At 38.1% G+C, this 14,339-nt stretch overlaps 1 protein-coding gene across 1 annotated transcript; it reads right to left on the bottom strand.

The window, feature by feature from the left end:
• Positions 1–598: 598 nt before the first annotated feature.
• On the bottom strand, positions 599–12,564 carry LOC133837533 (peroxidase). The gene is given in 10 exon segments (XM_062268329.1): positions 599–863; positions 918–1,023; positions 1,087–1,456; positions 1,522–1,572; positions 1,574–1,679; positions 1,742–2,486; positions 2,555–2,766; positions 2,824–3,024; positions 3,093–3,277; positions 12,180–12,564. Coding segments are annotated over 9 exon segments (2,085 nt in total). The 5' UTR covers positions 12,180–12,564; the 3' UTR covers positions 599–754.
• Positions 12,565–14,339: the final 1,775 nt, after the last annotated feature.

Raw genomic sequence — 14,339 nt, forward strand, 5'->3', positions numbered from 1 at the left:
ACGCATTGATAGGTTGTCTAGACACAGACTTTGAGATATCCAACAAAATGAAGATTAATACTTGTTTCACTATTAATGTTTATTTTTTGTTGAGACTGCTAGCAAGAAAATATCAAAGATGCCTCCTACTGTTTGTGTCATGAATATGCAAACAAATATAATACTCTCACTTTATCAAACGTTTGATTAGGTGTAAAGGTGTTAAAAATGACAAGATTTACAAAGAATTGGACATGAATGGACGAATATTTGATGTTAAGCTGCGTCTTAATTCTGTCATATTGTATTTTCTCATTTCAGTTTTTAAACAATTTAATATAAAAAGCAAATCAATTCATCTATTCATTCTATGCATATGCAAATGGGCACATTTCAATAGTTTTATTCTGTTTGTTTTTTCAGTGTTCACTCTCTTTTATTGGCGGCTTTCATTTATGTTTGTAAACATAAAAGTTTATCATACAAAGAGACAAGCTGAAAGCTGAAAGGAAAATATACAATAATCGACCGAATTAAAAACTGAAAAGAACTATTAGAAATCATCGAAGACCGTGCCACACGACTCGCCAATAAAATCCCAAATAATACACATTGTCGCTTTCTTATAAACTGATTGTGATTTTATGTACATCAAAATGGGCAGTATAATACATGGAATTCTATTTGACATTTGTTAAGCTGATTAAACTAAATGTTATTATATTTTGAACTAGTTAATGACAAATCCGCATGTGTACACTTATGTTAAAATTGATCATTTCTTGCCAAAAAGAATAGAGTGATCAGCAGGAGCTTGATGAACTTGATCAATCCACTTGGTGAGGTCAACTTGCGGAATGTGGGAGCATGGCACAACAGGATTCCTAAGAATTACACATTATTAAATTGTAAAATGTATGACATCTAAAGGAACTTACGATCCCGAGACCACTCTGAAAGCAGCAGGTTGCATGGAAGCAATATTGTTGCCATTATCGCAAAGAAGACGAGCCATGCTTGCTTTACGCAGCTCCGACAATTGATCTGATTTGAATTAAAAGAATTATTACTATCAATATGAATACTTTGCAAGATCAGGTGAGTTACCTGGTGTAAAGCCAGTAAGTTTGTCGCCATTCTCAAAGAAGAAACGATCACCGACACGAGTTCTATAAAACTGTTCCGTAAGAATGCACAGGAATGTGGGACCAGCCAAGGCGCCAGCAACATGATCCTCCAATGAAGCACCCACAGTTAGATCCACATCCTCGTGGCTATCGTAAAGTGACTTGAGCTTGGCAAGAGTTTGTGGACTAATTAAATCGCCATAGCCTTCCCACGAATGAGCGCGACTCAGACCGCAGAATTCTCGCATGTCATTATAGGTAGCAAGACCATGATCACGATTACGCTGAATATCCAATGAGCGCAGATCCGAACCGAATGGCATATTACGTCTAAACAGGAAATGTTTGATCTGCAGAATATCAAATGCAAATTAATGCAAAACTGCTTGCTGTAATTGTCCAATCTTGTGCGAACCTGCTTGTCAAAGTTAATGTCCGTCAACTCTTCCGGTTGAGTGGCATGACCCCCTGGTGAGCGAATCAAAGTTATCGCCGACCTCAATAATGCCAGGACGATTGAACCAGTCGCTAAGGGTCAGAGACCCAAGCACAGCGCGTAGTTCGGACAGCAAACTAAAAAAAGGCAAAGTATAATTTAGAAATAAATCACATATATTATAGACTGCAAAACTTACTCTAGTCTACCCTCGATTTGGGAATGGAAATATCTGAATGCAGCAGTTGCGTGTTCGTTCAGTACACTTGGATCGATTTTAGGATCATAATCATTCACATAGCTATCTCCATGAGTCTTGTAGATCAAACGATTCTTCAACATATTCTCCCCACCCAAGAAAATTGGCAACCACTCGTAGTAGCTGATGTGCTGATACTGTGCAATGTTAATCTTGCGCGCCTCCTGGAAGAGCGTGCGATCATCAAAGTGAGGATTGAGTGCGGAAAGAGCATCGGCAATGCGATTGTGTTCGCGCAGCAATATCGTCTGCAAGATGGCCAATCCAGGGTTCTGATTAACACGCACATCGCCGGCTCTGTAGCAGACCTCGTTGGGATCGACAGCATCACAATCGCCGGTCACGTTACGTGACAATGGCAACCACTTGGCACCGTTGCGCTCCTCAACAATCATGCGTCCTCCTTGGAATTCACGGATTTCGCTATTCTGTTGCATTGAGTTGCCGTAAACTAGAGAAAGATCCAAGTAAGAGGTGACTACAGTCAGCTGTTCTGCTGGTCCACCCGTATACTGGCAATTGGAGTCGCGATCCGTCAGCGTGCGCACGAAGTTAAGGCACTCGGTACCGACTTGAGAGTAAGCTGGATCATGGGGAGGCACAATGATGGCGAAACAGGTTCGATGGGCGGTATCTAAACCAATTAAACGTCCGTCGTCGGTGCAACAACGTGTTGGATGTTTCTCTAAACGAGGATTGGAAAGTGATTAGTCAACAGTTAGGTAACAAGATTGTTAGGTAAGTAATTCGTACTCGATTGAGTGCCTCCCGCCTGCATGCTCATATCGTGCGTCATTATCTGTCCCCACTGCATGTTGTGCAGCGTATACTCTGGATCAGGCACATCCTGTTCACCGAATACCACCAGGGATACCAGACGAGCGCTGGGCAGCTCATCCCCAGTCACAGAGCGAGTAGGAGCCGAGATGCCATCAGCATACTTGGGCGATAAAAGACGTCCATATCTAAGAAGAAGTTGTTGTGAATATTGAACTGAAAACAAGTGCCCAGAAATTTATTACTTGGTATTGGGCACTCCTAGTCCAGGTTGCTCAAGATGATTACAGGAACCATCCATGCTGCGATAGGCTGTCTTTTCGCAAATAGCTGGAGGACTTGCACAGGGAACTCGTCCCGGCATCGGAGCGCGTGGACTCGATACAGACGACAGGAAGGGATTTTGTGGCGCTGGCGATGTATCTACCGTCAAAGGCAAAGCGTTTCTAAAGTGAACATAAAGTAAACAGTGCATAAGTGGCAAGGCAATCGCAGCTATCTAATGTTGACTTACCCGACTAAATATGGAGCTGCTGCGCCTTGCAGATACCTGAAGCCATGATAGCTTGATCCCAGTTGAGCGTGGGATTGCGGCTGCTCATTATGCACAATGTGGTAGCCAGTCGATACTTTCAGCCCTAAGGCACACGAAACAAGACCCAGCATGCTGAGGAGCAGCATGTTTCGCCGATTTGACATCTGAAATGCAATTTGGAATAATTTTAATAGACATAGAGTGGGACGTTATAAAGGAAACTGAAGCCACAATAATTGACTAGAGATTTTATTATGACATGCTGATATTTTAACTGCTAATATTATAAATTATCTGGACAAAAATCCAATTTGCAATTTTATGGTTTTCTCAGTTGGTTTTGCAACACATTTATATAGCTTAATCAAACTTTTTTAGACTTTTGTATAATGACTTAAAAAATGATAAATATAAAACCTACAAATAAAAACTTAATACGACCGTACTATATAAATAAATAAATATAAACAGCGCAATATGAATTGCCTTAGATGAATATCTCTGTGGAAATATCACATTTTTATAAAGCCGTAATATCTTTACAGCGTTATTTCAATGACATCCTCTACAGACCTACAAAATCCGAAATTGATGGCAATATTAAGAGCGCTTAAGATTTGAGCTACAGTACAAAAATGTTGCCGGCTGGCAGTTAACGTGAAATTTGTGGACACGTTTCATGTTAACTGACAGCGAACACGAAAGCTGCAAGTGGGCCATTTTTGCATGAATCGCGCATTGGACCAGTTAGGGAACAGTTAGTTGCAACAATCAACAATCGATCTGAGTCAGAGTCAGAGTCTAAGCCGGAGTTGTAGACAGCCAGCGAGACACAGGCTCCTCTGAAGTTATGGACACAACTGGTTTCATCACCTCTGTTTTTGTATTTGGAATGTATTCATTATTATTCATTTGCATTGCGACATTGCGACGAGAAACATGTTCATGTGCGCAGGCAAACAATTTGCTGCCGGTGTTTTAAAGCCCAAAAAGTGAGCCATATCCGTGAAATGGATTTTTATTTATGTACTCTCTGGCCATGCCAATGGGAACTGGGCAAGCGTGAAAAGTCTCATAATTGTTAATAACACTGAGTATTCGCATTCAATTTGATCAATTTGCAGACTACTTATGTAAACAGACTGAATCGACAACAGTCAAAGGAAAAAAAAACAAAAAAACGTTACTATAAAGTGTCTGTCTGAGGCTTTACATAATGAATTTGTCTCGCGAGCATTGGCCTCGGGCTTAGACCTAGACCAGATTCAACATCGCAGCCACCACGACTCCCAAATGAAGTCAGACCTTTGTGCAAAATGCCAGCTGCATGCAAAAAAACGCAAAATAGAAAAATAAAAATTTGCAAAATGCAAATTTCAAATGCTCATTGGCCATTGGCGGCCAATCCGATGCAGCAACAGCAACAACAACAGCACCAACAGCAGCAGCTGCCGTGACAGAAACGAACACAAATTGTGTCTGTTTTAATTGCATGAGAGACCAAAGAACAATGGCCCCCACAGTTGGCCCCAAGAGACAATGCTGTCGGATCAGTTCGATCTATTCGTTTTGGGCTTCCTAGTTTGCTAAACTCCCTTTCCACAAGTTAGCTTAATGTCGACCATTGTAGTTTTATAGGGTACAATTAGAATGGATAACATGTCAATACAAGTTTAGTATTAAATTTTACTTTCAATTTTAATTTATGATCTATTGATCTTGCCGGACTTTTGTATTCATCTTGACCATAGATCAAGACATATTTGTTTATTTTGATGTAGTTGCGACTGCGGGATTATTGTCTCGAAAGAATAAACAAAACTGACTTTGAACAAGGCCAACTGCCAACGTTCAGGGTCGACATCTGCATTGTACTTTTTCAATAATTAAGAACGTTTAACGTGCCGATTAAACAGTATCTACAATGAAATCTAGTTTTGTTCTAGTTCGTGACCACAACAATGCAACAGTGACAAGATTCCGGAGTTATCCTCGCCTGGGAACCAAGTAAAGACAAAGCTGTTGACAGTCAAGGAATTACATATGATTAATGTCAGTTAAAGATATTATAATACAAGATTTACATAATTCAAGTATTACTATGATACAATTGAGTTCTTGGTAAGTATTATATATAGGTTCAGTTATAATGCTGTCAACAAAAGCACAAATCTGATATAGTTGAAGCAGATCAAGCTGAAAAGCCACTCCACCAAAGTGGTGCAATATTTTTGGGGCACAGCAATCTGCAGCCAATCATGGCCAAATTGAGAAAAAGCGAGCAAATTTTTTACGACTTTAACGGCTTCTAATTAAAATCGAATTCATATCGCCAAAGACATTTGCTGATCATTAAAGTGTAAAATAGCTACGTGCACCAAAGAAATTGAGCACACAGAAAATGATTGATTTATTGATGGATTGCCAGCCTACCTTATATGGAGCAGAGCAGCAGCGTATATAAAGTAGATACAGATGTACATATCTGTCTAGATCTTTGTTGCAATCCGGGACTTGTGACAGGAATATGGAGCTGTAGAAGGCATGTTAAAATTGTGACGATGTCGACGTGGTGTGCACACAAATCAAAAGACATTTCAGATTGGGGAACACGCACTAATTGAAATTGCCATTTAAAATGAAAGTGTCCCAAGTCGCGACTACCGAATATAGAGAGGTGCTGAGCACCTTAAAGTGCAAATTGGGATGCAGCTGGACTAGCTTTAGTTTTTTTTTTATTGCTCTGGTATTTGAACGTGGTCTTAATCGAGTTGTGCAAGATCGTGCTGAGATTAGTGCGATAATTATACAAAATATGTAACATGTAAGCAACTCTTGACAAACATCACCGCATGAGCAATAGCAATAAAATCAAAAAGTTGACAGCTTTGTACACTATGGAGCATAATTGATGCCAATAAGTAGACTGTCTTGTCCCCCTCCCACACACTCACACACATGAGAGGCTACAACACTCGTGCCCAAAAAGTCAGGTGATCAAATGTAGCACAGCTTAAGCTCCAGCATCAACTGCACCTACTAGTCAAAGTCACATGACCGAACAGCACTCGAAAAATACTCATTCACGCAGTTGAATGATCAAATGTGATTTTGCTTGCTTTATGAACTTGTTGGGCAGGACTGGTCGGCAATTGGGTGAAGCGAATTTATTGCAAACAAAAAACAGAGTTGAGAGAGAGAGAGACAGAGACTTGTGACTGGTATTTTCTAATTGCGAATGCAATTTGCAGTCGCCTTTTTACGGTCGTAAATTTAGATGATCCATACTAATTGATTCTTAACTGTTTCGAGCCGAATTTAAAGTTGAACCAAAATAAACGCAATGGAACTGGTTTCAGGGGAAGTGCAAAATACGCTTTAGCACTTTGTAGACAAATTAACCTAGTCATGGATTAATGAATGAAATACTAAAATTATCCACAACTTAACAAGTTGTCAAGCCAATGAGTTTGTTTTGATTATTTTTCGTGTTGTTGTTTAATGCGTGCGATTGCGCAAGCGCAGCATTTGACAATTTCGTCATACTTAATTCGCTTTAAACTATTATTTCCCTTTACTTTTTGTCTGTAACTGAAATTGGTGACAATTCAAGTCAATAATAAATGTTATTGTGTTGGAAGTCAAGAAAAGACAAAGGTCAGTTTGTTGCCAATTTGTGCAGAAGAGAATGTTACACCCAGTTTGTTTATTGTCTTTATTTTGTCTTATCCAACACCTTTTTGGGGGGACCTAAAAGCCAACGGCAACAACTGACACAGGAGTTTTGTAGTTTTGGAATTGACGACGTCGTTCTTAGTCCGAGTCCAAGGTAATTGCAACTAACTGCCTTTCGCCATTTTCCGACACAAATCTGACATATCACGACTCCAAAATGCAACTAACTCCATGGAGTTTTTGTTTGTTGTCGTTGCATTACTTTTAATTACACAACACTACGTCATAGCAAGCTCGGTGCTTAACAACAACAACCACAACAACAAATTGCAGGCTGCCATCGGACGACCTGCAGCTATAAAACTCCAGGGTGCTTACGAGCACAATACGAGTGTGCACTATTCACTATTTATTTGCTTTGATTTTGTGCGTACCTGTTTTTATAGACATTTGTATAAGCCAACATAAATCTTTTATGATGCAGGCAACGTATGACTTGTTAGAGATCGAATTACTTTTGCATTCACAGGTGTATGAGAATAATTATTTATGCACTATATTATAATTGCGTATATTATTTTGTGCTTTATATACATATTTGAAACACTTGGCCATAATTAATTTTAATTCGAATTATGCAGTAAGAAAATAAATATCCTGACCGACACCAGGGCTGTCAAACAACTGTTGCTTTTAGTGAACTTCAAAAATAAAGTGTGTACACACCAGCAGCATAATTGCACTAAAATCTACTTTATCTAGTGTTGCCGGATCGACACATAAACAGTCAGTCATTGATTGGATTGCTTTCCGTTGCAATTGGAAATTACGTGTGATAATCTTTTTTGTGTGTTTTTTCTTGCGCAATTGTGATTTGGAAATTATTTACAACCTTCAACAGTTGAAAGCATATTGAATGTGTTGAGTGTCTGCATAAAAAAGTGTTTTATTTTCCTGTTGATCGTGAGATTCGTGCAACATGTTTAAAATGGCGTCGCATTTTTTTTTGCGAGTAATCCCAGTGCGAATTACAATTACACATGTGCGTGTGGTTGTGTTTGTCTCTATGCGAAATTAGTGAAAATATAAATAATGAAGGCGATGCAAAGATATGTCATTGCTTAAAAGAGATATGATAAAGTGATGAAGCTTGTGTGTGTGTCTGGGTCGTTAAAAATAATGCACCTATTCAATGTCTGATTTTCTCAAAGGGTCGTTTTTTTGTGGAGTGTGAACGTCATATGTTCACATGTTTCATCGCGCAATTAAAATTAAAGTAATTACGATGCTCTTAGCGCAATTGCCGCGTCCGGCCCGTTTCATTTCGGTTTCGTTTGCGGTTTTCTGTTTCGGTTCCGGCCCCACAACTACATCGTCATCGGCACTGACAATGCCAACCAGAGCAGATCCAAAATGGCATTGTCTTTTACGACGCGAATAACGGAAGCGTCCGAAGACAAAAAAAAAAAAACATTGTCTGACAATGCAGACAATACGACGACAGAGAAACACGCGAGAAAAACAATTAGGCTTACGATGCGATGATTACAAATCCATGGATAAGTGCGTATCGCAGTTATTTCGGAAGTTACTACATAATATGGCACTCTATATAAAGTTGACTAATTAATGGTAAGTGTAATTTTTTTAATTTACGAAAACTCTTTTTATCTATGACAGATGTTATTTTTTTTTTATTAGCTGTTGTGACCAATTTTATTTCTATTGCTTTTTTTATGTATTGCAAAGTCAGTTGGCTTTTTTTTTGCAACGGCGAGATCATAAACAGTTATTGCACTCTTGTGCGACAATTGTATTCACCATTCATTCAACTTCATGCGAATTTCTTCAGAGCTCCATTCAAATGTGCGATTCGTGTGCTTGCTGCTTGTTACAAAGTCGCCCCATTCATCTACCGTTAACAAGCCGAGCTGCGACTTCGTCTCCTCCGCCGCCATCTCTTTGGCCAGATGAAGTTGTAATCGACTCAAATTATGGCCAGATGCTGCTGCTTGGGGCTAGCCCCGTTGCGTTGCCGTCTGCCACAGACAACAAACTCTTGTCTGTCTGTCTGCTGCTGCTGCTGCAATTGTGGCGGGAGACCTTGACTTTGAATTCGTGTACCAGTTGTTGGCGCAGCAGTTGCATCAATGGAAACTGAAACTGAAACTGAAAGCGTACCCAGACCCCAAAAAATGAAACCAGTTGATCTCTAGACAAGTCGGCTGCTTTCTTTGGTTGCCACTTCGACTTGTTTTTGTTTATGTTATTGTTTTTAAGGGGTCACTCACTGCAATTGAGATTGAACGTGAAATTCAATTATCGCTTTGGATGTCTACTATTTTATGCAAAATGCTTGAATCTTTACGATCAGTGTTTACTAATTAATTTTTTATTGGAAGCACCTTTGTTTGCTTTAATTTGCTCAGCTGGGAAGACAAAAGAAAGTCAAATTAAAATTTTTATATCTATTTAAGTTGTCAATGTAAATGGCAATTTGATAAAATTGCTATCATTAAATAGATAAGATTTATTTCGGAAATTTCAGAAGGTGGCACGAAATAGATTATAAATGAAATAAATTCCTTTTTATAGATATTTCTTTATTGATAATAAATTCTTATTGCATTTATTGGTTGATAATTGAGGTTGGTAATTATGGTTTGGAAAAGGCGTTATAAAGACTTTGCGATTGAGTTTCACAATCGAATTAATTTTCAATGTATTGGCAACTATGTATTAGGTCCCGCCCTATATATAGCCAGTATTTAATTGATTTGCGTTAATTCTTGGCTATTTCAAGTATTCCCCTACCGATTTAAATTCTTGTTACATTGGTTGGAATTTTTGGAGCGGTGGTTGCAGCCGTCAAGACCGCATTCCACGTAACGCTTAGCTAATTAATGGCGTAATTAGTTGTATTTGTTTAAGCTTTTACATTAATTAGCTACCTCTGCGTTCGGTGCATCGCGTTGGGTTCTCGAACTCCCAAAGCTCCCCAGAGCATACGATTGCAATTTGTCGAAACGCCTTTTGGTTTAGCTGTTTTTTTTCGGTTCGTATTTGGATTTGGCCGACACGAGAGCCATGTACGATAACCACAAGTTTTCCCAATTCGGCCACTGTGTGTATAAAAATGAGATATGTTAACAACGTTATTATTACTACCATGCTACATGGCGTACTTCGGCACTTGCCGTTGATCGTGGTTCGTATATAGAGCATTTAAAGTTATAATTGGCCTGGAGCAAGCAAGACAGAAACACAAGAAGTGAGCCAAATCGGTTTAACAATATGGTATTAGTTGGAAGCTAAGTAGCGGGTGCCAAACAGAATATTGTTAGTTATTAACTTTAGCGCTCAATTTGGCTGTCAAATATGCCATTATATAACAGTTCCCATAATTACATACTACACTTATTACTGAGCATAATGAGATTTCGAAATGATTGAAAACCAGAAATACAATATACCAAGTACAATGTATAAATATTCAAATCTCGCTGCTCTAAGAAAAAAAAATTGGTTATTTGAGATCATTGTGATCTTTGGGATGGAATTGTAAAACAAAAGGTATGCCATTGTCTTAAGCTGACGTTGACGTGACTTGAAAATTAAGACATAATTGTATTAATATTACATATTTTGCAGAGACAACTTGCATTGAACGAGTTCCACATAGATTTGTACATAATGCTGTAGCTCAATAATGAATTCCTAGTTCCTGGTGTTGTACCTGTTAATAATCTATGTAGTTCGAGTATAACAGCTATTTGCATATTTGACTTCTGGGTTTGGGTTTTGAAAACGGCCATAACTGAAATGAATGTAATCACTGACTGACTGGATGGATGGAGTGAATGGCGAACAAGTCGTCAAATTGTGGTTGCTTATAGTCTCACTCTCACTCACACTCTAACTCTCACTCTCTTGTACTCTGGGGCATAATCCAGTTGGTACATAAATACCTCATGATTAAGTAAATTGCGTAATAGTCTTAAGATGCCAGTTCAGTGAGACAGAGACGGGCAAACCTAAAGAGCGAGAGAGAAAAAGAAAGTAGGCATGGGCATAAAAACCCAAAAAGTCTTGACTTTTCAACTGCAATACATGTATTATAGTATACATAATCCCATTAAAACATGCAACACACTCTGCATGTCATTATAAAAAGTGTGCATAAGCTTGAACTTTCAAAGTCCGGTTTTAAATCGTTGTGTTCTATTGAATGCCATGCAAATGGACCAACTCGAAAAAAACATTACCAACAAAATCGCCTACTATGAAACACAATCGACAAGCTCACACAATGCATATATGGATATGGATGGTTGTATAGACAGATCGGAGTACAAACATCTATAAATTATGTTTGCATTTTCGAGAGCTTTATTGACTGGCGGCGGCTCGCTGATTAATATCAGCCAACAATGTTTGCTTAGAGGCTGGACTGAAGTGAACTGTACTGAACTGAACTGAACTGATTTTGGACGTGGGGGGCGTGTCAAATTAGTTTGTCTTAAACTGTTGATCATGCGCTGAGGGTAATGCGAAGGGTTTTACAGTTTTTTGGTCGAAGTCGTGATAGAGACTAAAAACAAAACAGAAACAGAAACCGAAATAAATAATAAAAACGAATTCAACTTTGAAGGTCATTCGCTTGGTATCTTAAAATAATTACCTTACTTTTAATGAAAACAAAAACACAAATGTAATTTTCAACACAATTATTGTGCCACACACACACACACACTTTCGCACACACACTTGTCTGTGTTTTGTGTGGCTTTACAGTTAGTTTAGAGTAGGTCTCAAGTATTACAATGGGTCTGTAATTTGTTGTTAAATATGTAATTAACAGTAGTCAACAGAAACTGGTTTAAATAGGTAAATTAGTTAGATTACTGGGGCTGAGGACACAAATTAACAATAAACGTTTAATTATGTAAATGCTAAACCAAATTAAAAGCACTTTCAAGAGTTTTGAATTACAATTTTTTATGGTCTTCAGAAATGTGCACACTATGAAAGTTAAATGCATTATCCTGTTTGCTAATCACTTTAATTTTGCTTAGATCAAATTAAAGACACATTTAAGTTCTTTCACGTCTGATTAGCTAAATTCGTTAGCTTTTTAATGAGCATGGAAACAAATCAACTTTAATTGCGAGCTTAAGCGAGCATTTCAAATATCTTGCTTAATTGGCTTGCAAATATTTATCAAGTAATTTAATGATATTTCGCATAAATTCTTGATATCCAGAAACGATTCGAATTCCTTTCACTTTTTAACAGAAACTAATAACATGTCAGATCGTATTTAAAATTCTCACATTACCATATGACATTAAAATATCAGCTTGTCAAATATGTTTGCAAATGTTCGCTTACCGTTTTGTTAAATTGTCCTTTCGCTGGGTGAAACTGGCACTTTCGAATACTTTTTTTTTATTATTATTATAGTTTGGTATTTGTAAATCTTTCACTTATTTATTTGCAATTGGCAATTGGCACACTGCCCATCCGAACAACAATGCGAGAATTAGCCAATCGCGAAATCGCGAATTCCATGCAAAGTTGAGCAAATTATATTAATAAATTGTAGGCTTATTAATTTGCTGCTGCGCTTTATGAGCTACACTCATTCACAACTCGACACCTGCGAATGTTGATGGTTCGCTGATCACCGATCGTATCTGATCGGATTGGATCGGATCGAAGCGTAGCGGATTTGTTTGGTAAACCTCTTTGAGCTAAGGCCCCCCAAGGTACTGACGGCGGCAAACTAACTTGCCTGCCGCTGAATTTGGTGCTTTTATAACGAATCGACAACAGCAAACGGCAACGGCAGCGATTCGGCTTTGCGCTTGCGTCTGTCCAAAAGCCAGTTCAGTGCGAGTTCCAACGCGAGTGCAGGCAAAGACGAGGATGCGAACGTAGACGAAGACGGGACGGAGATGGAGACGAAGTACAGGCGCTAGCTAGCGCCGACTGCAAGCGTGTAAATCAAAGAAGTTTGCTTATTTTTTTACGCTCTGCTCTAATTTATGTAGTGGCGATGCAACATCTGAGCGGGGGGATACACATAAGTAGTTAACTGGAGCTATTGAATACGCTTAGTCGCTGCTTTTTATGCTCACACACAGTGCTGCAGTTGCTCGATATGTTGGTCGATTGTCATTTTTGGCTAGGACCCGTAAAAAAAGTAAAACTATGCCAAATGGCTTTGCTATCTGCTTAACATTAAAGTAAGCTTATAGACGACACATGCGGCGACCTCAGATGACCTATTGTTGAGTGCAGCTTTTGTAATGCGACATCTGTGACCTAGAAAGCTTTTCTTTCGAAAATCTTACAACATATCTATCTATGTATGTATATGTCTGTCTGTAGCTGCCCCTGCGTGACGTTGTTGTGTCTATATGTTGTACTGAGTAATTGTTGTTTTCGTTTTCATTAATTAAAGAGTTGGACATACAAAGTAAATCTGTATACATACATATGTATGAGCATACATAATATACGAGTTATGCGTGTGCTTGTTTGGATCACTATTAATCAGATTGTGTGTGTGTGTAACACATAAAAATATCAAATAATGACCACTAACTATCCACTCTGAAGAATTCTATGCACGTTCGTACAGAAAGGCAGACTCGACTTGAAACTGTCTTGTCACATGCTTTTTGAAAAGTTTTGTGATCTAGCCTTGAATGTCCGCGAAATGTTTTCAAGTTTCGACCATTTGCATCATTAGAATTCATTTGGAACCACAGTGTTGTGTGCACTTAATTGCAATTTCAATTAACTTTGATCATTTCTAAAAACAACAAGCTACTCTACATATGTACTTATGTATGTATCAAAGCTTCCTCAAAGAAAGACATTAGCTTATCCTCATCAACCAAAAAAAAAAACTATTCGTTCCGCTCGGTTGTGCTTAATACTCATTTTTCCTTTACCCCCAATTATATGTTTACTTTTATTATTACTTAAAAACTGTAGTTGTTCTTAGACATGAAATTAATGTTGTCTGCGAAATTTGCTTACTATAATTAGCTCAAGCTACATATATTTACTTAATGATATGACTACACCTCGTTGCCAGTTGAAGTCTTCATTAAAACATGACTTTGGGGTGTTAATATTACGCCCATTTCGCATTCGTAATAAAATTTTAACACATTATTACTAAATGGCAAGCTTAATGGCAGCTAAATGCATTGTAATAAACCCTGTTTCAATTGACTGCATACTTAATTTATTTAAACTCAGTATTTAGCTAACTATTTAACTCATCTTTTGCCAAACATAGAATACACATTTCGCCAACAGCATGTTTAGAGAATTTAGCAATTTTTTGTTTAACGCAATTGACGTTAATCGAAAATCTCTCTTAACTGGTCCGCTGTAAATTACCAAAAGAAAATAGTTCATAGCATTTTAATCGACACGTAACAAGTTTTTCACATGACAAGTATTTTTTTTTTGTGCGTTAACTTAATAAATTATTTGATTTTCTCAGTTGCCTTAACAGCAGCAACTTGTGCA

Source organism: Drosophila sulfurigaster, chromosome 2R, assembly GCF_023558435.1.
Source record: "Drosophila sulfurigaster albostrigata strain 15112-1811.04 chromosome 2R, ASM2355843v2, whole genome shotgun sequence".
Taxonomy (NCBI): Eukaryota; Metazoa; Arthropoda; class Insecta; order Diptera; family Drosophilidae; genus Drosophila; species Drosophila sulfurigaster.